The sequence below is a fragment of the Pituophis catenifer genome, unplaced genomic scaffold (assembly GCF_029215685.1).
Source record: "Pituophis catenifer annectens isolate HBS135680 unplaced genomic scaffold, rPitCat1.0.hap2 SCAF_10, whole genome shotgun sequence".
NCBI classification, from domain to species: domain Eukaryota; kingdom Metazoa; phylum Chordata; class Lepidosauria; order Squamata; family Colubridae; genus Pituophis; species Pituophis catenifer.
The window spans coordinates 8,570,579-8,595,076 of record NW_027256890.1 but is presented as its reverse complement, the minus strand read 5'-3'; the positions used below and the strand labels follow the sequence as shown (position 1 = coordinate 8,595,076).

The 24,498-nt window shown below is 43.8% G+C and overlaps 2 protein-coding genes across 7 annotated transcripts in view; one reads left to right on the top strand and one right to left on the bottom strand.

Annotated features, from left to right (window-relative positions):
- The window catches only part of COMT (catechol-O-methyltransferase), a 32,728-nt gene extending 25,025 nt beyond the window's left edge, over positions 1-7,703 (top strand). For all 3 annotated transcript variants that reach the window (XM_070950755.1, XM_070950753.1, XM_070950754.1), the window contains exons 4-5: positions 2,799-2,930; positions 4,795-7,703. In XM_070950755.1, coding sequence (XP_070806856.1) covers positions 2,799-2,930; positions 4,795-4,974 — 312 coding nt within the window. In that variant the 3' untranslated portion in view covers positions 4,975-7,703. The remainder of the gene's footprint in view (positions 1-2,798; positions 2,931-4,794) is intronic.
- A 15,731-nt stretch (positions 7,704-23,434) lies between these two features.
- Positions 23,435-24,498, bottom strand: part of ARVCF (ARVCF delta catenin family member) — a 190,190-nt gene continuing 189,126 nt past the window's right edge. For all 4 annotated transcript variants that reach the window (XM_070951414.1, XM_070951416.1, XM_070951415.1 and 1 more), the window contains one exon: positions 23,435-23,727. Coding sequence is in view for 1 of the 4 variants with exons in the window: in XM_070951416.1 (XP_070807517.1) it covers positions 23,722-23,727 (6 nt within the window). In the remaining 3 variants the exon portion in view is untranslated. The remainder of the gene's footprint in view (positions 23,728-24,498) is intronic.

Below are 24,498 nucleotides of genomic sequence, written 5' to 3'. Positions count from 1 at the left end.
TTTCAGGAGGCAACTGGACTTTCTTGGGGTTTTTTTCTTTCAAGACGTTTCACTTCTCATCCAAGAAGGTTCTTCAGCTCTGACTGATTGGTGGGGAATGGAAGGATTTATACTCCTTGCAGACAGCTGGTCATTTGCATCCTTTTAGAGAGTCCGTTGAGGCCACTTGGGAGGTTTGTCTGTGTCCTCTGGGTCACCTGAGTGGTGCAAATGGGTGTGGAGCAGTGGTGAAATCCAAATTTTTTTACTACCGGTTCTGTGGGTGTGGCTTGGTGGGCGTGGTGTGGCTTGGTGGGCGTGGCAGGGGAAGGATACTGCGAAATCCCCATTCCCACCCCACTCCAGGGAAAGGATACTGCAAAATCTCCATGCCCACCCCACTCCAGGGAAAGGATACTGCAAAATCCCCATTCCTACCCCACTCCAGGGGAAGGATACTGCAAAATCCCCATTCCCACCCCACTCCAGGGAAAGGATACTGCAAAATCCCCATTCCCTCCCCACTCCTGGGGGAAGGATATTGCAAAATCTCCATTCCCACCCCAATCCTGGGGAGAAGGATATTGCAAAATCCCCATTCCCTCCCCACTCCAGGGAAAGGATACTGCAAAATCCCCATTCCCACCCCACTCCAGGGGAAGGATACTGCAAAATCTCCATGCCCACCTCACGGGAAGGATACTGCAAAATCCCCATTCCCTCCCCACTCCTGGGGGAAGGATATTGCAAAATCTCCATTCCCACCCCAATCCTGGGGAGAAGGATATTGCAAAATCTCCATTCCCACCCCACTCCAGGGGAAGGATACTGCAAAATTCCCATTCCCTCCCTACTCCTGGGAGAAGGATACTGCAAAATCCCTATTCCCTCCGCACTCTGGGGCCAGTCAGAGGTAGTAATTGCCTGTTCTCCGAACTTCTCCAAATTTCCACTACCGGTTCTCCAGAACCTGTCAGAACCTGCTGAATTTCACCCCTGGTGTGGAGCCTTCTTGGAACTGCTGAAAGGACTGTGTTGTAGACTGGAGATAGATGATGTCGTATCCCTTCCCGCTCCCTTGAGAGAGGGCTGTTCAATTTTGACATCGATGGCCTCTTTGACCCTTCTTTCAAACCAGCAGTGCTCTCTGTCCAAAAGGTGGACTTTGCTGTCTTCAAAAGAGTAGTCTTCTAAATGCAGATGGATTGCTAAATCATGTCCTGTTGGGCTTGTTCTCCTATGTTGTGCCATGCATTTATTTCATGACACAGATAAAACCTCCAGATGGCCTCAACGACCCTCTAAAAGGATGCAAATGACCAGCTGTCTGCAAGGAGTATAAATCCTTCCGTTCCCCACATCCAGTCAGAGCCGAAGAAGCTTCTTGGATGAGAAGCGAAACGTCTTCAAAGAAAAACAAAGTCGAATTGCCTCTTGAAAAAGCATCTTTGGGACAACCATGACCTGGAGGACTGAGAATCTCCGTAGACGTGCCCAATTAATTTTCTTCCTCCTTGCTTCTCAGTTTATTTAGTACTGATTCAAATCCAGGGACTGGACAAAAACAACAGTCATTCTGAGACAGCGGCAGGAGCCCAATACTTATAAATCACAAGCCGCAAGACAAACACTCCATAATAATAATAATAATAAAAGCACCAAGTTCTTATTATATTCTCTTCTTCAGTTCTGCTGCAAAGCAACACCGCTGAAGCCTTTTGGAAACCATTTTGTATTCGTAAAGGAGAATATTTGTAGCTGAGGGTTGAAATGAGGGCTCCTTGGTGCTCTCTGATGATGCTACCTACCGTATTTTTCGGAGTATAAGACGCACCTTAGTTTTTGGGGAGGAAAATAAGAAAAAAACTGATTGGCGGGTGGATCGGCCTCCCCGAATACCCCCAGCCAGCTGTTCCCAGACGTGAATTTTAGCAACTGGTTCGTTGGTTGTGAGCTCTGTGCCTTGCTTTTTTTTCTGCCTCTGAAAGCCTCCAAAACAGAGCTTCAGAAAAAAAGCCTCTTAAGTTCTATTTCTGAGGCTTTTTTTCTGAAGCTCTGTTTCTGAGGCTTTTTTTTTTCTGAAGCTGTTTGGAGGCTTTTTTTCTGAAGCTCTGTTTCTGAGGCTTTTTTTCTGAAACTCTGTTTCTGAGGCTTTTTTTCTGAAGCTCTGTTTGGAGGCTTTTTTTTCTGAAGCTCTGTTTCTGAGGCTTTTTTTCTGCAGCTTGTTTCTGATGCTTTTTTCAACCTCTGAAACCTCCGTTTGAGAAGCCAGGCGGGGCTACATTCAGAGTATAAGACGCACCCAGATTTTCACCCTCTTTTTTGGGGGGAAAAGGTGCGTCTTATACTCTGAAAAATACGGTAGTTGGGTCATGAAATGTCTGCAAGAAAGCCACCAAGCTCAGAGAACACCAATGGCCCTACTGTCCTCCTCTTCCTCCTCCTCTCCGCTCCCTTCTAGCACTGATGATGTTACCTAGTTGGGTCGTGAAACATTTGCAAGCTCAGAAAGCACCAAGGACTCCTCATTTTGTATTTGCCTTTTTTTTGTATTTTTTTTTGTATTTTTTGTATTTTTTTTTTTTTGTATTTGCCTCTAGAACACTAGTCCTCATCATTAGCTACTTTAATTTCCCAGAACGCTGTCTGGGCATTGGGAATAATTGTGGGAATAGCACCCAGATTTAATTTCCCACCATATCAAGAAGCAAAAGATTGAGGACAGATCCCAGTCAAAGGATCCTTGGGGGTGGGGGGTGGGGAGAGGGGCTTTTTAGGGTCAGTCTGTTTTCCAATCAGTTCATTGCTCCTTCTTGTAGGTGACCATCATTGAAGGCCATTCGCAGGACATTATCCCTCAGCTGAAGAAGAAATATGAGGTGGAAACACTGGATTTCGTCTTTCTCGACCATTGGAAAGAAAGATACGCCCCAGACACTATTCTCCTTGAAGTAAGTTAAATTTTCTGTTTGGAAATCTTGAGGGTTTGGACATCTGTTTCTCTTCCTGCCCCCCATGAACACATTTTTGCATTTTTGCAACCTTATTAGAGATTTTGAGAACTTGCTGCTTTCTTCTTCTCGGGCATAAGTCTTATACTGAGGCCCAGGGATTTTTTTTTTTTGAGATGGTTCGAGTTTTGCTTCTAAACTCTCCCTTTTCCTCATCCATTTTAATAACACAATAAGAGAGCTGGAAGGGACCTTGGAGGTCTTCTAGTCTGACCCAAGGAAGGAAGGAAGGAAGGAAGGAAGGAAGGAAGGAAGGAAGGAAGGAAGGAAGGAAGAACAGAGTTGGAAGGGACCTTGGAGGTCTTCTAGTCCGACCCCCTGCTTGAGCAGGAGACTCTATACCATATGAGACAAATGGTTGTCTAATCTCTCCTTAAAAGCCTTCTTTTTTGGAAGGAAGGGAAGGGAAGGGAAGGGAGGAAGGAAGGAAGGAAGGAAGGAAGGAAGGAAGGAAGGAAGGAAGGAAGGAAGGAAGAACAGAGTTGGAAGGGACTTTGGAGGTCTTCTAATCCCACCCTCTATTCAAGCAGGAAACCTATATCATTGCAGACAAATAGCTGCCCTCTCTCTACTTGAAAACCCCCAGTGATGGAACAGGCAGAACTTCTGGAGGCAACCCCGTTCCACTGATTAATTGTTCTCACTGACAGGAAATTTCTCCTTAGTTCTAGGTTGGGTTTCTCCTTGATAAGGAGATAATCTCCTTGATGATTTGATAATCCAAAATTCTCGGTTAGTGTTTCTCAACCATGGTGACTTCATCTTCCAGAATCCCCTAGTCTGCATAACCATCGCTGAGAACTCTATTTGAATTGGAATCCAAACAACTGGAGGTCATCCAAACATTTGGAGGCTACCCAGCTGAGAAAGTTGTTAGACTTCAGTTTTCAGATGGTTATCAAAATCCCTAATAGCATGCTCAGAGAGTGTCTATGGATAAATTCTGTTCTGGCCCAGCCTTAGCAGAAGCAAGAAACAGACTCCTGGTCACCCCCTTTATTTATCTCTTGTGAATTAATGGCATTCACCCACCGAAAAGGCCAAGCAAGAGTCCTTCAAGGAGTTAACTGCAGTAACAGACCTTATCAGTTCCTTGCGATAATTGCCAGGCCGTGAGCTCCCAGATGAAAGGCTGCAAATTAAGTTCCGGCAAGCAGTCTTTGTGGCACGAAACACAATGAGCAAAATCTCCCAGAAATACGAACGGTTGTCTCCTACGACCACCACTCCCCTTTCCTTCTATTTATTCCCCAGCCAGGGAGGGGACATTCAGCGTCCACGTGTGCTTTGCTTCCCGAGTTGACTCCTTGTCCACCGTTGTTCATCTCTCCTAACTGCTCTGCGCATACGTGCGTCTGGAACAGGCCCCAGCTGTTCTTCCTCCTCACTCATCTCGGCCTCCAAAGGCAGCTGCCTCTCCGGTGGCTGGGAAATGTCGGACGGCCCTGGCTCTATCTCTGCATCCCACACAGAGCATCGATCAGAGCCTTCCCCAGACTCCAGCACTGGCCCAAGTTCCTCCCCCGCAACCTCATCGTCCGAGTCTACCGCCAGCTCTGCTGGCAGCTGGCGGGCCACAACAGATTCTCAGTCATCCATGGTGGTCCCAAAGGAGCTTTTTCCAAAGGCAATCAGACTTCCTTGATTTTTCCTTGAAGACGTTTTGCTTCTCATCGAAGAAACTTCTCCAGTCCTGAACTGAAGAAGTTTCTTGGATGAGAAGCAAAACGTCTTCAAGGTAAGTCTAGAAGCCTAGAAATTAGAGAAGTCTAATCCCCCCCCCTTTTTTTTCTCCTCTTCCCAGGAATGTGGTCTCCTGCGCAAAGGCTCCATCCTTTTAGCTGACAACATCGTCTATCCGGGAGCTCCAGAGTTCATTAAATACATTCGGAGTAACAGCCGCTACGAATGTACCAGCTACCCTACCTTTCTGGAATATATGAAGGTGGAAGATGCCATGGAAAAGGCTGTATATATGGGATAAGGGGTGGGGAGAGAGGCAGGGAGGGAGAACTTACTAGGATTCAACCTATGTACATGCGATCCTACGCGATTTAGTGCTTTAGTTTTGATTTTTGCCAATGGGAGCTTTCTGCAATCTTTCAGAGCTGGTTGTAGACCAGGATTTAGGTATCCAGAGCCAAGTCAACTCAAGAACCACTTCTTCTACCAGAGTTGCTCGATTTCATCAACTTTAAAGATGGGTGGACTTCCACACCTAGCATATCGGGGGTCGAAGTCAATGAAAGCTGGCTGGGGAATTCTGGGAGTTTTGAAGATCACCCATCTTAAAAGTTGCAGAAAACTGCTTTTGACAATCCCTTTCGTTATGCTTTCATGCTGTTTTGAGCTGTCTTTTATTTCTTCTTCTCTGCTTGACATGATTTTAAAAAGGCACCAAGTTTGGGACCCCACTGGTACCCCAAAAGGAGAAGTCAGCTGGCTTGATCTCTTAAGGGTGAAGGATTAAAAAAAATATATTTTTTTTCCAGAAATACTGAGTTTGGCGGCTAGGGGACAGACAAATTATTTCCTTGCCAAGAATTGGGGATTTTTTTTTTTAGTAAAATGTGGGACACAGGAAAAAGTCATCTTCACCTTTGCTGTGTTCTTCAAATGCTGCTAGGACAATCTGTGGAAAGGCTAAAGTGATGTCTTCAAAGAAAAGAACCCATGGCAGCAGTGATGCTGTGCTATAATAAGTCCAACATTTGCAGATGTGGGGCTAAAATCCACATCCTGTCTCCTTGGTCTTGTAATAAATGTGCTTCTTTTGTATGGTGGAACTTCATTTTTCCCCTTGGCAAAGGGATGAGAAAAAGCGTATACCCAGATAAGCAGGGATTAACACCAGACAAACAATCAAGCAGAAAGCAATACTCTATTCAAGGAAGTTACCAAGGAGAAAAGTATACCCTGACCAAAAATCACAGGGCAAAGTACTATATACCATATTTCCCGGAAATAAGACCCTGTCTTATATTTTCTGAACCCCAAAATAAGCGGTTGGCCTTATTTTCAGGGAGGTCTTATTATTTTGGGGCATGTAGAGCAAGACCAAGGAGCCTTGGTAGTACAGTGGTTTAATGCACCCTGTTATTAACACAGCTGCCTGCAATTTCTGCAGGTTCGAATCTTACCAGGCTCAAGGTTGACTCAGCCTTCCATCCTTTCTAAGGTAGGTTAAATGAGGACCCAGATTGTGGGGGCAATAAACTGACTTTGTATAAAAATATACAAAAAAGTATGAAGGCTATTGCTTAACGCATTGTAAGCCGCCCTGAGTCTCTGGAGAAGGGCGGCATATAAATCAAAATTAAAAAAAAAAAAAAAGACGGGGCTCCTCTTGCCATCTTACCTGATTTCCAGCTCTGTCTCCCTAACCCTAACCAGAGGAAATGGCGGGGACTGGCTGAACATGTGTTTAAATATTTTTGGGGAGGGCTTATTTTCGGGGGGAGGTTTATTTTAGTGCATGCATTCAAAAGCCCGATTGGGCTTATTATCAGGGGATGTCTTATTTTTGGGAAAACACGGTATAAACATTCCCTCACACTGATGATGTTATCTAGTCAGGTAATGAAATGTCCTGCAAGCAAACAGCCAAGCTCAGAGAGCACCAAGAACTCCATACTGCAACTCAGTCTGTGCATTCTAGGTATTGTAATCCTACCTGTTCTGGAGGGCCATTTTTTATCGGAAAACTGAATCACTTCAGTTATGCTTTCCTTTTGAGAGATTCAGCTATGATTGCTCAGTAATAGAATTATTATATCCACCTCAAAGCGACATATATTCTCCACAAATGACAGAAGGTTCCTTTTGTAACTAATTTTTCAGATTTATACATAAAATAAGGTAGTTTCCTCCTCCACCATTACCAGGAACTGCTTGTAAACACTGAGAAAGCATCGCTTTTTAAATGAATGCATTTCCATTTTATCCGTAGCTTCTCTAAATTATTGGAAATCTTTACTCTTTGCCTGCTTCTGCTCTCTTCCAATTTCCTTGCATCCAACTTTCCCTCCCCAAAATAAATTAGAGAGGCAAAATTTAACAAACAGTAAAAGAAAATAGCAAAAAAAAAAAAAGAGAGAGAGAGAGAGAGAGAGAGAGAGAGGCTTAAGTGGTACAGAATAGACCACAACTCCAATTTAAGCCTCAGATATTTTCAGAGACAAATTTTATCGATCCCGAAACGCTTTCCTTGAAGAAAGTTGCCAGCACATAATGTTTAAATCTTCTCCCAACTTCATTGGGAACATGCATTTATTCAGACCTTAAATAACCCTGACAATCCTAATGAAGACCAATTAACTAAATGAGAAATATTGACAGATCCGAGCAATTAAATTGGTCTAACCAACTAAGCTAACGTGGAAAAAAAAAAGAGATTAGGATTTACTCACAGATGTTTTTTTTCCTCCACCACCGTTTATTTAGGAGATATTTAATTTGGTCGAATAAAGTCCAGCAGAACCTTCTAAGAGAAAAGTAGGGATTTATTCACAGTGGCTCAGAAACATAAGGAGTAAAAAGGCCAAACTCGGGACTCCATTTTTGATAGTCAGAATAGAAATGGCACATTCCATATGAAATAAAACTTGAGTCACAGCAAACCTTGTAGCTTGCTTGTTACAAATACATTGATTAGGGGGTGAGATGTTAAGATTGATTTCCTACAATAAAGTGATCTTATTTGGACACGGTGAACACAGTCCTGTCATCATTCCACCTTCCAAGTGTATTTTTTAAAACAATATTGCAGGGAATTTGCATTCCACAAAATAATCCCCAAATTGTCAAATACCCAAATGCGTTTGCAAACAGTAATTTGATTGCATGGCAGGACTCCTACGGCAGGCTTTTAAAATCCACAAGGATTAGATCTTAATTTCAAGTCCCAGATTTTCTCTCTTTAAAAACAACCTCTTGGGAGAAGGAAAACACTTTTTCAATTTTTTCTTTTTCTTTTTTGCAAACTCACGTTATACAATTAGAGCCACCTTCTTCAAACCCAAGAATTCAGCGTCCCCATTTCAGATTACCAGTTGCCTTAGATGGTTCGAAAGAAGAAAAGCAATTTTAGAGGAAATATCAATCAAATAGACGCGGCGGCTCAGTGGCTGAGACACGGCGGCTCAGTGGCTGAGACGCTGAGCTTGTCGATCGAAAGGTCGGCAGTTCAGCGGTTCGAATCCTTAGTGCCGCGGAACGGGGTGAGCTCTTGTTACTTGTCCCAGCTTCTGCCAACCTAGCAGTTCGAAAGCATGTAAAAAAATGCAAGTAGAAAAACAGGGACCACCTTTGGTGGGAAGGGAACAGCGTTCCGTGCGCCTTTGGTGTTGAGTCATGCCAGCCACATGACCATGGAGACGTCTTCGGACAGTGCTGGCTCTTCGGCTTTGAAACGGAGATGAGCACTGCCCCCTAGGGAACGACTAGCACATATGTGCAAGGGGAACCTTTACCTTTACCTATTAGTCAAAAGGGACAGCCACACTATATTTGAATTATCCTCAGAGATGATAAGGGATGGAAAGAGGGGGGCAGGGAGAAAGCATCAGAGTGGTAAAAAGTAACAGGACAAAATAGCAGCTTTCGCCAAAGCTCTAACCCCAAGAGTTTAAAAACCAGTTTTAGACCAAGTCAGAACAAATCACATTTCCAAATCATTTTGTCAGGGTTCCAAGTAACACCCCCAATGAAAGAAAACTCTGAGGCTTGAAGTTCCTCAAACTTCCATTTTTATTAGAGGTGTCATATTGGCACATCTGGGAAAACCCGAATCTGAAAGCTTCCAGGTTTTTCCCCACCCAAAGGAAAGTTCAAGTCCCTGCCCAACACCCACATGTCCATCACATGGTCCAATCCAAACACCGTGCCGACTGGAGATGCCTCCCAGTTCCAGCCCTCCAGGTGCAGGGCAAGATGGCCTTGACTCTCTGAGAAAGGAGTGTTATTATGACTATATATCACCCTGGCTCCATACAATTCCCCCCTCCCAGTTTCCCACAGCAGTAAATGTGGCAGGCCTGAAGGTCCAATACAAAAGAGATGGCTTCCAGGTCTGACACATTTCCTTCTTGGTTTTAAAATTTACATCATCTCAGTCCTTTTTGTACTGAACCACAGACCACTCCTGCAATAAAATATCATCCAATACAGAGGAGGAACTGGAGACCAGAAGCTGCTTGCTTGTATTAAGAGACATCAGAGGGTGTAAATGATATGCCGAGAAGGCCTTGGGAGACTGGATCAAGAGACACCACCTAAGGAACTGTCAGATAAGGGATTGCATAGCCCACAGCTGTATAATGGAAGGAACAAGAAGTCCAGAAAGAATCCTCTCTAGTTTCTTGGGTTGTATAGGGGGGTGGGGTGAGAAAAGAATTGTAATTTCAGTCTTGCAAGATTCTGCTAATGTAGCTTTACAATAAATCAGATTTAATTTATCTGGCCTGGTATCCTGTCTCAGTAAAGCTGATAGAGGGATTCCCATAAATTATACTTAAAAACAAGCAGTAAACTGGATTCAGCTGGATATCGGAACCAACCACAACCTAATATCCGATGGACCGTACAATACGCCTCCATCCTCCCAGCTGCTGAGACCGTGATAGGCTCCGAACCAAAAGATGATGAGAGCCATAAAAGGGAAAATTAAAATGAAAAAAAGAGAATGCTTAAATTCCACCCCTTGTATATGGTAGCAACATCATGGCTGTATTAGCACACTCGGAAAGAAAGGAGAAGGTATTTTTTGATGTATATTTTAGAGGAAGTTATAAATGATTATGTTAAAAGTAAAGGAATATAAAAGAGATTTATTTGATTAAGGCTAAAATATATATGTTGCTGTTTCTGGTAACTCTTAATGGACTTTTCCTGAATAGGATTGAATGATGGGAGATTTTAAGAATTTGTTTTTTTTGACAAGAACCCTGACAATATGTAAAGAAGAGAGACTTTGTTATTGTATCAAGGAAGGTAATAAGTTATTGAAATTGTTTGCATTTGTCTTGATGAAGGGTGAAGTCATTTGTATCTTTTTTCTTATATCTATTTACCCATCCATTTGTTGCCCCATCAGTCATTCTACTTTTTTACCATCCATCCATCCATCCACCTATCTACCTATCATTCATTCGTATTATCTGTCCGATCCTATCTATCTGTCTATCTATCTATCTATCTATCTATCTATCTATCTATCTATCTATCTATCTATCTATCATCTAAATTCCTATATCTATTTACCTATTTACCTATATCTATCTGTCTAGATATATTCATCTATCAATCAATCTATGTATCTATCTATCTGTATATCATCTATCTATCATCTCTCTCTATCATCTCTCATCTATCTAAATTCCTATATCTATTTACCTATTTACTTATATCTAACTATTCTTCTATCCATCTATCCATCATCTATCATCTATCGTCTATCTATCATCTCTCTCTCTCATCTATCTAAATTCCTGTATATATTTACCTATTTACTTATATTTAACTATTCTTCTATCCATCTATAGATCTATTTATCGTCTATCTATCAATCATCCATCGTCTATCTATCTATCATCATCTATCATCTATCTATCATCTCATCTCATCTCTCTCTCTCATCTATCTAAATTCCTATATCTATTTACCTATTTACTTATATCTAACTATTCTATCCATCTATCGATCTATCTATCGTCTATCTATCTATCATCTCTCTATCAATCATCTCTCTGTCTCTCTCTCTCTATCTATCTATTTCTATCTGCCAAGTTCTTGATTTTGCAGAGAAAGCCAAAAAGAACGGAGACGAGACACATTCGTTCCAGGCATCATTTATTGAAAACACACCAAACTGTTAAACCTACACACCTGGTTTTCATCAAGCATTCTACTCGTCTGGGTTACGGAAATTTCCTAGAATAATATTAATACATTCGGGTTACGTTAAAACATCGGTTGTGTGAAAGCAAACTCCATCCCCCGCTCCCTCTCGTCTTCAAACCAAACTGAATCTGTTTGTTGTAACAGTACAAATAACAACGCCGAAAAGGGACATTAACACCCCCAGCCTAAAACTACCACATTGGTCTTGGGAAGGTTACAGAAAGACAAGTGTCGGTTTCACTTGAGGGTTAAGGGGGTCTCCCCTACCCTTCACCTCATCCCTAATCCCCCCCAACAAGAAAAAAATTTAAGGCACATGATTGTTACAAACACGTTGATTAGGGGTTAGATGTTCGGTTTCCCACAATACCTGAACTTTACGTTGGGCACGAAGGGTGAACACACTCGTATCATGATTCTACCCTCAAAGTGGGGTTTTTTTTGCTTTTAAAGAAAAATCTTGCTTGCACTGAAACCATTTCTTTTTTTTTCTTGCCCAAGCTGTGATCTTACCCCCCACTCCCTACTAAAGATTCATCTGGCGGTTTTAAAAATAAAAAAAACATTTTACGGGCTTATTATCCCTGTCCGAGACCATTTCTCTCCCCTCCCGGAGATTGTCCCCAATGAAATGCAACATTGGTTGGCACATCTGTATTGTGGAACAACACCATTAGACGCTGTTCGCACGCCACTGACTTGGTGACATGTGTACACGTGTGCTTAACGTGTAGCAGAAAGGCTGGTAGAGTCCTGACCATCCACTGTCCTGTACCACTTTTAGACTGAAGTTTGCACCGTATGTAAACAAATAACGCAACAAACGAACCCCAAAAATAATAAAAATGTTCAGCACATGGCAAGCTAGCACGGTAAGGCACAGGCTGGACTACACCTGTTGTTGAAATTAGTCTCGTCATTATAGGCGGTCCTCGGTTTATGACTGGCCCTTTAGCAACTGCCCAAAAACTGCTGATAAATCAGGGGTGAAATGTAAAATTTGTTACTACCGGTTCTGTGGGCGTGGCTTGGTAGGGGGGGGGTAATGTGACTGGGTGAGTGTGGCCAACTTTTTTTTAAAAAAAAACTTTTCAAGGCATTTTTTCTAATGCTTTGAAAAGCCTCTGGCGATCAGGCAACTCAGCTGGCATCGTCAGAGAGGCTTTTTAAAAAATGCCTTTCTGCCGATCTGGAAACTCAGCTGGGATCGTCAGAGACTTTTCAAAGCATTTTTTTAACCACCTTTTTTGCCAAGAGGTTGCAGAAAAAAATGCTTTGAAAAGCCTCTGATGATCCCAGCTGAGCCGCACGATCCTCAGAGGCTTTTTTTTTTAACTTTTAAAAGCATTTTTTCGTCGGAAGAGAAAACTCGGGCGAGTTTCGAGGTTTAAAATGGCCTTCCTCCCTGTGCTCGATTGTGGGAATCCCACATTTGCGTCCATTTGCAGCAAGCCACAGTCCTTTGACTGCCGACTTTCGGCATGGTGGTACTTCTGATTTCGGACAAAACGTGCCCCTTGGCCAAAATAGGTTTCATTGGATGACTGTGGCAAAAGTCATTGTAAAACGGGACCCGCTTAAAAACTGACTTGATTTATGACCCAAATTCAGGTTTCAATTATGGCCGTTAAGTCGAGGACTATCTTATACAGGTAGTCCTTGACTTAAAACAGTTCATTTAGTGACCGTTTAAAGTTACGGCGGTACTGAAAAAAAGGGACTGATGACCGTTTTTCCACACTTAACGACCGTTGCAGAATCCCCGTGAGCAAAATCCTGACGCTTGGCCAATGACTCGTATTAATGACGGTTGCCATGTCCCGGGGTCCACTTTTGTGAACTTCTGACAAGCCGGATTCACATAACAACTGGGTTACTAGCTTCACAACTGCAGTGATTCACTTAACAACTGTGGCACGCAAGGTCATAAAATGGGGCAAAACTCACTTAACGAAAGCCTCACTTAGCAAACGGAAATTTTGGGCCCAATTGTGGTCATAAACTGAGGACTGCCTGTTATTTTTAATTTTATTTGCCTATGCAACAGGATACAGCGTTTGTGCCTTACCTTCTAAGTTTTTCCTCCCAAGCATGGACGGACCAACCTAGATATTTTAATTTCTTCCACATTTTTTTAAAAAAAAACGAAAACAATTCCCCCCCCACACAAAAAAAAACAAGCTAAACTGTGCGACTAATCCAATTAAAGACACAAGAGACCAAATCCTAGTCTTTAAAAACAAAAGCAACTTTGAATTAAGATTGGTTTTCTCCTAAATGTCAGTTTGTAAAAAAGAAGAGGCACATCTGAATTTCCCATTGGGAGGTATATAAATATGTCTGTGTGTGTTTTCTAATCCAGTGCATTTTGACATTAGCAAGTTTTATGATCTGTGGACTTCAATTCCCAGAATTCCCCAGCTGGTATGCCGGCTGGGGAATTCTGGGAGTTGAAGTCCACGCACCTTAAAAGTTGAGAAAGATTCTTCTAATCTACGTGGCCTGAATCTCACCTCTGCAGCCCACAGTGGCCTACCCAAAACCCCAACTTTTTCCAGAACTTTTCAACTCTTGATTTGCGACGCAAACACTACACACGAGGGGGGGAAAAAAATCAGACACAGAAGGTGCATTGCAGCGGGACGAGGAATGTTGGCCACACAAATGTTTGCCTATCGGGGAAAAAAAAAACAAAACCCACAAAGAAATGCACGAGAAAAATGCATGCACGTTTTTCATGCAGGCCGTTTTTATTTTTTTTTATTTTTTTTTAATTTTTTATTTCCCAGGTTGGGAGTTGCAAAGAAGAAAGCGGAAATGAGGAAAATTAGCCAGGCCAGAATTTGACAGGGACATACAGTACGTTCTTTTCCTCTGTTAATTCCTTTCCGATGCCATCTGGCTGTTTAAATAACACCATCCGCCCCAAACTTTTGATCTTTCATCTACCACCTCAATCTGTTCGCCCACATTCAAGTCTGAGCTCTAAGGGAAGGCTTGGCTATTTTGGCTGGCGACGCCACCGTGAATCCCACGGAGAGAGAAGTCTTTGATATAGTCAAAATCACAACACATTTTGGCAGATCTGATCCAAGCCGAAGTGGGATTCAGCCGGTTCGGATCGCTTCGCCCGAACCGTTAGCGGAAATCGTGGGTGGGCCCGGCCATCCGCCCAGGCGCTATGCCGTCCTATTTAGGTACGTTTTTGAGGTCTGGCGTATGCGTGGAAGGCGCCCGTGTGAACCAGGTGCGTGTGCGCCCGAAGCGAGCACGCGTGCACCAAACCGGCAGTAGCATAATGTGAAACCCACCACTGGATCCAAGGATTTGGTTATGGATCTCCACAAGGAGAAGAGATCCATTCTCGGCACCTATCTAAAGGTAGTTGAACCAATGTCGGCTAAAGAAGACACTCTAGAAAGAGTGCAGGGAAGAGCAACCAAGAGGATTAGGGGACTGGAGGCTAAAACATATGAAGAACGGTTGCAGGAACTGGGTATGTCTAGTTTAATCAAGAGAAGGACTAAGGGAGACATGATAGCAGTGTTCTAATATCTCAGGGGCTGCCCCAAAGAAGAGGGAGTCAAGCTATTCTCCAAAGCACCTGAGGGCAGGACAAGAAGCAACAGATGAAAACTGATCAAGGAGAGAACCAACCTAGAACTAAGGAGGAATTTTTTTATTTTATTTTATTTTATTTTGAATTTGTATACCGCCCTTCTCCCTGAGGACTCAGGGCGGTGAACAGCCAAGTAAAAATTCCAAGTAAAATTCCCTGACCGTTAGAACAATTAATAAATGGAACAACTTGCTTGCAAAAATTATGAATGCCCCAACGCTGGAAATTTTTAAGAAGATGTTGGATAACCATTTGTCTGAAGTAGTGTAGGGTTTCCTGCCTGGGCAGGGGGTTGGACTAGAAGACCTCCAAGGTCCCTTCCAACTCTGTTATTCTGTTCTAAGACACGTGTGGATTTCTGTCTGCAAAAGGCCCAGAAGAAGAGATCACATCAGTGGCCTGCATGGTTGGTTTTTTCCGGTCGGTCTTGTCGAAGTGCGAAGCCAGACGGGTGTTTTCTATATAAAGCTGTACGAGATATGGATTCTTTCACAATCGTATCAGCGAAAACCCAAAGTGTGAAGAAGCACAGAGGTGCAAAAAAAAATGCAAAATTTAAACTTTAGGGATCCCCTCGCGTGTGGAACCCCTGAAGCAAAACGCCTTTTCCAGATCGGGTGGCTGATTCGGATCGAACCGTTCGATCATCTTGGGGGCTTTCAAACTGAAGTCATCACTGAATTACGACAGAGTTATTTTCTTTTCACCCGTAACAACTTTTCAGATTAGATCCACGTGAGGACCGAATTATTTTTTTAAAAAATGGATTTATTGAGCGACCTGAACTGCATCAACAATGGGAATCCATCAACGGAATGCTCTAAACTTGAACAGGTCTTCAAACGGGGATCGAGTCTGATCTGTCCATCCTTTGGAGGGCTGAACTGAATTCCCTTCTCTGTCCAATCGTACACTTTGCTTACAGACATTTGCTTTCTTGATCACAGCTTAAAAAAAAAAAAACTGCCGAGACCACTTCAGCCTTTTTGAGGGTCTATGGCAGGGGTATCAGCCGGCCCACAAGGTGCTTAGATCTGGTCCACGGGGCCACTCTGGAAACAGCAAAGGACCGGCCCACGGTGCCTCTGCCAGTGAAAACAGAGTTCGGGAGGACCACGGGAGGCCCTCCTGAGCTCCGTTTTTGCTGGCAGAGGGCTGCAGGAGGCCGTCGCAGCCAAAAACGGAGCTTGAGAGGGCCACAGGAGGCCCTCCTGACCTCTGTTTTTGGTGGCAGAGGGCTGCAGGAGGCCATCGCAGCTGAAAACGGAGCTTGAGAGGGCTGCGGGAGGCCCTCCTCTGTTCCGTTTTCGCTGGCAGAGGGCTGCAGGAGGCCACTGCAGCTGTAAACAGAGCTTGAGAGGGCCACAGGAAGCCCTCCTGAGCTTCGTTTTCACTGGCAGAGGGCTACAGGAGGCTGTCGCAGCTGAAAACGAAACTTGAGAGGGCCTTGGGAGGCACTCCCGAGCTCCGTTTTCACTGGCAGAGGGCTACAAAAGGTGGAGATCACAACCAGCATTACAAATTTGGGCTCCTGGAGGGGGGGGACAGAGTGGCACCCGCTCACTTTCCTACAGTGTTCAATTGTGGGAATCGGGAAGGGGAGTCCTTGATGGTACGTTCAAAGCAAATCAGAGGAAAAAAAGTAACATTCCTTGTTTTTTTTTTATTCTGGAGTCTTGTGAGGCAGAACAAGCGTTCTCAACCTGAGTGGCTTTATAAGGTATGTGGACCAGCATGCAGGCTGGGGAATTCTGGGAGTTGAAAACACTATTTCAATATTTGATAGCACAATTCCAATATTAGAGGGGCTCCTACAAAGATGAAGGGAGGGGGGGGAGTCAATCTATTTCCCAAAGCACCAACAGGCAAGACAAGAAACAATGGTTGGAAACTAACCAAGGAAAGTGACTATGGGAAGTCTCAGTCAAACAGGTCATGGTTTTCCCAAAAGTGCTATTTTTTTTTTTTAATTTCAAGAGGCCACTGGACTTTCTGGTTTTTCTTTGAAGACGTTTCGCTTCTCATCCAAGAAGCTTCTTCAGCTCTCACTGGATGGTGGGGAATGGAAGGACACAGTCCTTTCAGCAGTTCCAAGAAGACTCCACACCCATTTGCACCATTCTGGTGACCCCGAGGACACAGATAAACCTCAAGGTGGCCCAGCCTTAGCAGAAGCAAGAAACAGACTCCTGGTCACAAAAAAACCCTCTTTATTTACCTCTTGTGAATTAATGGCATTCACCCACCGAAAAGTCCAGGCAATGGTCCTTCAAGGAGTTAACTTCAGCAACAGACCTTATCAGTTCCTTGTGATAATTGCCAGGCCATGAGCTCCCAACCGAAAGGCTGCAAATTAAGTTCCGGCAAGCAGTCTTTGATGCACAAAACACAATGAGCAAAATCTCCAGAAATACGAACGGTTGTCTCCTACGACCACCACTCCCCTTTCCTTCTATTTATTCCCCAGCCAGGGAGAGGCCATTCAGCATCCACGTGTGCTTTGCTTCCCGAGTTGACTCCTTGTCCTCCGTTGTTCACCTCTCCTAACTGCTCTGCGCATACGTGCATCTGGAACAGGCCCCAGCTGTTCTTCCTCCTCACTCATCTCGGCCTCCAAAGGCAGCTGCCCCTCTGGTGGCTGGAAAATGTCGGACGGCCCTGGCTCTATCTTTGCGTCCGATGCAGAGCATCCATCAGAGCCTTCCCCAGACTCCAGCACTGGCTCAAGTTCCTCTCCCCAACCTCCCCAACCTCATCGTCCGAGTCTGCCTCCAGCTCCGCTGGCAGCTGGCGGGCCACAACAATGACTCTCTAAATGGATGCAAATGTCCAGCTATCTGCAAGGAATATAAATCCTTCCATTCCCCACCATCCAGTCAGAGCGGAAGAAGCTTCTTGGATGAGAAACGAAACGTCTTGAAAGAAAAACCAGAAAGTCCAGTTACCTCAGAAAGAAAGAAAGAAAGAAAGAAAGAAAGAAAGAAAGAAAGAAAGAAAGAAAGAAAGAAAGAAAGAAAGAAAGAAAGAAAGAAAGAAAGAAAGAAAGAAAGAAAGAAAGAAAGAAAGAAAGAAAGAAAGAACTTTTGGGATAACCATGGAGAGAAGCAACCTAGAACTAAGGAGAAATTTCTTAACGGTGAGAGCAATCAACCAGTGGAATAGCTTTGTAATGCCTTGGTAAGGCCACACTTGGAATGCTGCATCCAGTTTTGGTCGCCACGACGTAAAAAAGATGTTGAGACTCTAGAAAGAGTGCAGAGAAGAGCAACAAAGAGGATTTTGGGTTAATGATTTGTTGTTAACTAACAACAACGTTGCGAAGTCGTGTCCAACTCATCGCGACCCCATGGACAATGTTCCTCCAGGCCTTCCTGTCCTCTACCATCCTCTGGAGTCCATTTAAGCTCATGCCGACTGCTTCAGTGACTCCATCCAGCCACCTCGTTCTCTGCCGTCCCCTTCTTCTTTTGCCCTCCATCATTCCCAGCATTAGGCTCCTCTCCAGGGAGTCCTTCCTTCTCATTAGGTGGCCAAAGTATTTGAGTTTCATCTTCAAGATCTGGCCTTCCAAAGAGCAGTCGGGATTGATCTCCTCTAGGACTGACCGTTTGGATCGCCTTCCAGTCCAAGGGACTCACAGGAGTCTTCTCCAGGACCAGAGTTCAAAGGCCTCCATTCTTTGGCGCTCAGCCTTCCTTATGGTCCAACTTTCACAGCCCTACATTGCAACTGGGAAAACCATCGCCTTGACTATACGCACTTGTGTTGGCAGGGTGATGTCTCTGCATTTCGTTGTGGACAAACGAAATCTAGACAGGGTGCCCGCAGCCCACCCTGGTGCCCTAACCTCCAAATGAGAGAAAGAAGAGGACGGATACTCTCATCTCACAGATGCTCACAGTTCAACAATGCAGAAACAAAAATTACGTCTTAGCAGTGGTGTGCAATGGCCTTTCACCACGGGTGGGCTTCAGAAATTTTAGCAAGGGGATCTCTGCCTGGTTGCTGGGTGGGCGTGGCCATGGTGGGTGTGGCCTAATCGGCCTCCTGCCCCACGATGGTGGGTGGGGCGTTTTTGCCCTCCCCGGGTTCCGGAGGCTTTTCTTGAGTCCCCGGGAGGGTGAAAACGGCCTCCCCAAGCTGGAAACAGCCCATTTCCGGCTTTTCCGAACTTTTGGTAGGCCCGTTTTTTGCCCTTCCTGAGCCTCCGTGTGCGCCCTGCACTTACCTGCATCCAAAATAAATAATTCCTTTTCTATCTTTTAGAACATCTGCATGCTGGATGGCTCTTAAATTTTTTGGAAAGGTTGGTGGACAAAGTGAGGTATGTATTTCCCCCCCCCATTCCAGATGTGTTCTGGCCTCTATGCAGCCTATATTTCCGATTTTCTCTTCTCTGTCCCTTTTCTTCGCAATCTGTTAACTTTCTGCAATTTTTTTTACACCCGTCACACAATTAGAAGCTACCAGGAATGTCTCTTAGGAACGCGAACATCTGGAGAAAAAGAGAAATCTACAGAACATAAAATAAAAACTACTGGGGGGGGGGCAGGGAGAAGATAATTGCATTCCATGGAGAGTTTTTACCCAGTTGTAGAAGGGAATAAAACGGTTCTTTCTATATGTCTCTTGTTTTATCTCCGCTGGCCTTCAACTTCCTTCCTGCCACAAGTCATCAGAACAGCTGAGTGATGGCTGGTTTATTTTTATTTATTATTTTTTTTTAAAAAAAATGCTACCCAGATAGTTCTCCAAAATGTCACTGGGCTCATGCAAGCTTTAAAAAAAAAAAAAAAACTCTAGCAACCAAATCAGGGTCAGACAGATTGTCCTTGACTTAACTTCATTTAGTGACTGTTCAAACTTATAATGGCATTGGGAAAAAGTGACTGATGACTACTTCCGCCCCCTTCCCCATGTTCATGCAATCGAGACTTGACAACTGACTCATATTTACGACGGATGCAGTGTCCTGGGTCACTGCGGGGAAGCCAGATTCACTTAATGAAACAAGCAGATTCACTTGCTCCAGCAATGGAAATCTGGGGCTCAATTGCGGTCGTTAAGTCGAGGATTTTTAAGCCCTAACCCTAGAGCAGGGGTCGGCAACCTTAAACACTCAAAGAGCCACAAAGGTCCTAACGAAAGCTCCGCATTCAATTCTGGAGCTGACTGGAAGTCCAGTTCCCCCACCATAGAGACTCCTCCTAGTGCGGCGCCATATTTCCTCTGCTGACCGGAAGCCCAGTTCCCCCACCATGGAGTCTCCTCCTAGAGCAGCATCCTTTTTCCTCTACCTGCCCTAACCGAAAGCCCTATCAATTGTGGAGCCAACCAGTGACAGGGAGCCGCAGCAGAGGGAAGAAAGAGCCACATGCGGCTCCAGAGCTACAGATTGCTGACTCCTGCCCCCTTCCTTCCATTCAGTCTAAAAGTGAGCGCACTCAATTTTGCTAAAAAAAAAAAAAAAAAGCATGCAGATAACATTCCTCCCCCTTTTTTTTAATATTTTATAAGAAACAAAGCAAAGAAAAACTGAACCCCTCCCGATTTTCGTATACGAAAAAGAAAGAAGAAGAAAGAAAGAAAAGACGTATATCTGAGTTTTAAAGATGGTATAAAAATGTACAGCTTCCGTTAAGAAAGGTGTTTTCCGGCTATCAAGAGTAGAAATATGAAAGGGAAATAAAAGCACCATTTGAAGGAGTTTCGAATCAAAATCGATCCGTACGGAAAAGGCTGGACGACGCTGCGAAGGATCGTAACTTTTTTTTTTTTTTTTTTTTTACAATTATTGAAAAAGCAACTTGGAATCGAGACGTCGAAGGGGAAGAAGTCCCAGCGGTAAAATATTGTCTCTGTTATCATTCAGATTGCTAAAACAGCACCGGCCGATTTCCCTGAATCGAAGGACAAAAACCAAAAACAACAAAAAAAAAATGCTTTTCTTTGCTACAAAGGTTATTTTTAAGTTTGGCAACCTAGTTTTTTTTTCTGCACAACAATATATAGAGATATAGATATTTATTTATATATGTCATTCATGTCAAATTTTATTTTATTTTTTCTTTTATATTCCAGAAGATACAAAGCTTTTGAGGCTTTCTGCCCGCCCACCCGCTCGCCTACCCCCTTTTTGTTAATATTGTCTTTCCCTCCCCTCACTTTTTTAAAAATGGATTTTAATTTTTTTTAATTTATTTTTTTACAAAAATTTGAGATGCTTAATGAATACAGGAAATTTCTGTTGTGTTTTATTCTCCCTCCCGCTGTCCCAACCCACCCACCCACCCCGACCCCCTTTTTTTTTTCATGTTTAAATTACAAAGGACACAGCAGGCACTGAAAAAAAAAATCTCTCAAATGAAAACTGGCTGGATTGAAAACCAACAACAAGAAGAACAGAAATGAACGAGAAATGTGCTTTCCAAAAACCACACCGTTTCGGTAAATAGGGCAACCCAATCATTTTTTTAGCAACCATGAAAAGAGACAAACCAACGGAATCCCAAAAAATAATAAAAATGAAAATCCAGCTTTTCTTTTCTAATCACAGACTTAAACACCCCCCTCCCCCCGAGAAATTAACATGGTTAAAACTCAAAAGACGACTACAAGTAGTCCTTGATTTACAAGTATTCGTTTTGTGACCGTTTGAAATGACAATGATTCTTGACTTGTTTTTCACACTTACGACCGTTGCCAGAATCTCCATGGTCATGTGATCAAAATTTGGATTGTTGGCGACTGGCTCATAGTTATGACAGTCTCAGTCATAACTCAGTCATATCCCGGTCACAGGGAGCTCCTGACAAGCGAAATCAATGGGGAAGCCAGATTCGCTCCAGATCTGCGGTGATTCGCTTAACGACGGTGGCAGAAAGGTTTTGTAAAATGGGGCAAACTTCACTTGGCTTAGCAATTTTGGGGCTCGGTTGAGGGGTCGTAAGTCAAGGACTACCTCTATACACTGCACGTACGGGAACAGATGATGATTGTATGCCTCGATTGAATCCCGGATGGCAATGAAACCGGAGGCCAGCGTTCAGCCACGAATGTCGGTTTTCTTGAGTATACAACCCTAATTACAGACTATTAGTGCTCCTACTCTTTTAGTTCGATGGAAGTTACTATCAGGTCTCTGGGATGACTTAAGACCTAAACCTTTATTATATCCATAGGTGGATATTTTTGCCTTTTTGTTTTTATTTTCTTTTGTTTTTTTTTTAAAAAACCCAATCAACAGCAAGTCAATATATATATGTGTATGTATATATATATATATATATATATATATCTTTGTTAAAAGCTTAGTGAAAATAAAACATGGGAGACGGAAGGGAGCGGTTTCGGATGAAAACGACAGAAAGAATGGATGGTGTTAGCTTCGACCTGACGCTAAAAAAAAGTTCTTTTTTTGAAATCAAAAGCGCTGTCCGTGGTAGATGGTATAAGGTTAACGGATGTTGTGGTTCAAGATGGGGGGAAAATTAGATCAGCGGAGATCTAATTGGACATTAGAACCGATTGGGAATTAAGAAAGCCATCGTCCACCGGGAGAAATCAGCGACGCCGAGTTTGAGATTTCTCTTAGTTTCTTTTTCGCCATTTGCACATCGGTTCCCGTGTCCAAAATCAGGGCAGAAAAGTCAGAAAGGGAGATGGATGGTACACCAAGAATAATAACAGAGAAGCACCGTGGGATGGTCTTAACGTGAATAGCAGATTGGAGCTCACGTCAATGTTGGCTTGCGTCCTTTTAGCCCCCTCCCCTCAAGCCTGACAGACCCATGTTCGTTTGGTCTTCGGATCTCTCTTTTCATCCAAACCTCTCCAACTCAGCACAACCTCTGTGTTTCCCCATCCCCCCACCCCCCACAACTGAGGATCAAAAGGAAAACTTTAACAATGGCACACCCCCCCAAAAAAGGGAGAAGGTTTGAAAAGAAAAGAAAAACCCATCGCCCTTGATCTCGGTTTTCTGTTTTAAAAATTCACAGGAAGGAAAGAAAAAGGAAGGAAGGAAGGAAGGAAGGAAGGAAGGAAGGAAGGAAGGAAGGAAGGAAAGGAAGGAAGGGAGATAAGGAAGGAAAGGAAGGAAGGGAGAGAAGGAAGGAAAGAAAGAAAAAAAAGAGGAAGGTGAGGGAGAGAAGGAAGGAAGCAATAAAGAAAGAAAAGGAGGGAAGGGAAGGGAGAGAAGGAAGGAAGGAAAGAAAGAAAGAGGGAGGTGAGGGAGAGAAGGAAGGAAGCAATAAAGAAAGGAAAGGAGGGGAGAGAAGGAAGGAAGGAAAGAAAGAAAGTGGGAGGTGAGAGAGAGAAGGAAGGAAGGAATAAAGAAAGGAAAGGAGGGAAGGGAGAGAAGGAAGGAAAGAAAGGAAGTGGGAGGTGAGGGAGAGAAGGAAGGAAGCAAAAAGAAAGGAAAGGAGTTAAGGAAGGAAGGAAAGAAAGAAAGGGAGGTGAAGGAGAGAAGGAAGGAAGCAATGAAGAAAGGAACGGAGGGGAGGGACAGAGAGAAGGAAGGAAAGAAGAGGAGAGTGAAGGAAGGGGAGGAAGAGAAGGAAGGAAGAAATGAAGAAAGGAAAGAAGAGGTGGGAAAGAAAGAAAGAAAGAAAGAAAGGAGGGAGGGAGGGAGAGAGAAAAAAGTGCCTTTTTAAAAAATAACTATACTTATCATATCAAATATCCTGGGGTTTTTCATTCAGAACACCTTTTTGGTTCTTTTCTTTTCTTTTTTGTCCCCACCTCCCCTTTCCTCTTCTCTAGACCTTCACCTCCCAACTTGACACCTTCTACGCTGAAGAGTTCCACGAAGAACGAAATCCGGCTGGCCTGAACTTGCCGTTTCTCTTTCGGGAATTGTGATTCCTCCTACCGGATGGTGGAGAGAGAGAGACAGAGATGCATTTTCTGTTTTGCCTTCTTCTTCTTCTTTTTTCTTTTCCTGGATGGGAAAGGGTGAGGTTTGGTCGAGCGAGCCCTCCAGAGGCTAGCGGATGGATGTTCTGCTCAACCTTCAAAAGTTTTCAGCTTTGGCTGCTTTCACCGATTCTGCAGTCAGAATGGCAGTGATGGGTAAAATGCAAACCTTTTGTGTCCGTGTGTTTTTGTCTCTGTGTGTGTTGTGTCTCTGTGTGTGTGTGTTTGTTTGTCGAGTCTTCTTTGAGTTGAGGGGAAACAATGACAACAAGAATCGTAAAACAAGCAGCTGGATTTTTAGCCCTGCAGAAAGAAGAATCAAGGAAGGTTAATTTCAAGAACAGAGATGGTGAGGTAACCGTATTTTTCCGAGTATAAGACGCACCTTAGTTTTTGGGGAGGAAAATAAGAAAAAAGCTGATTGGTGGGTGGATCAGCCTCCCGGAATACCCCCAATCAGCTGAATTTTAGCAATAGGTTCCTTGATTGTGAGCTCTGTGCCTTGCTTTTTCTTGCTTTTTTTCCTGCTTCTGAAAGCCTCCAAAACAGAGCTTCAGAAAAAAAGCCTCTGAAACTCTGTTTGGGGGGCTCTTTTCTGAAGCTCTGTTTGGAGGCTTTTTTTTCTGAAGCTCTGTTTGGAGGCTTTTTCTGAGGCTCTGTTTGGGGGCTTCTTTTCTGAAGCTCTGTTTGGAGGCTTCTTTTCTGAAGCTCTGTTTCTGATGCTTTTTTTCAGCCTCTGAAACCTCCGTTTGAGAAGCTGGGAGGGCTACATTCGGAGTATAAGACGCACCCATATTTTCACTCTCTTTTTTGGGGGGAAAAAGGTGTGTCTTATAGTCTGAAAAATATGGTAGGTTTTGCAGCCAACAGAAGAGAGAATACTAGGCCCTCTCCATGCAAAACCAACATATAGGGCCATGATGGCAAACCTATGGCACGCGTGCCGGAAGTGGCACACAGAGCTATCTCTCCGGGCACGCAAGTTATCGCTCATTACTCTTCCCGGTTCCGGCACATGAGCCAGCTGGTCTTCACACATGTGGGAGTGCCAGAAACTGGAAGAGCAGCCGCCGG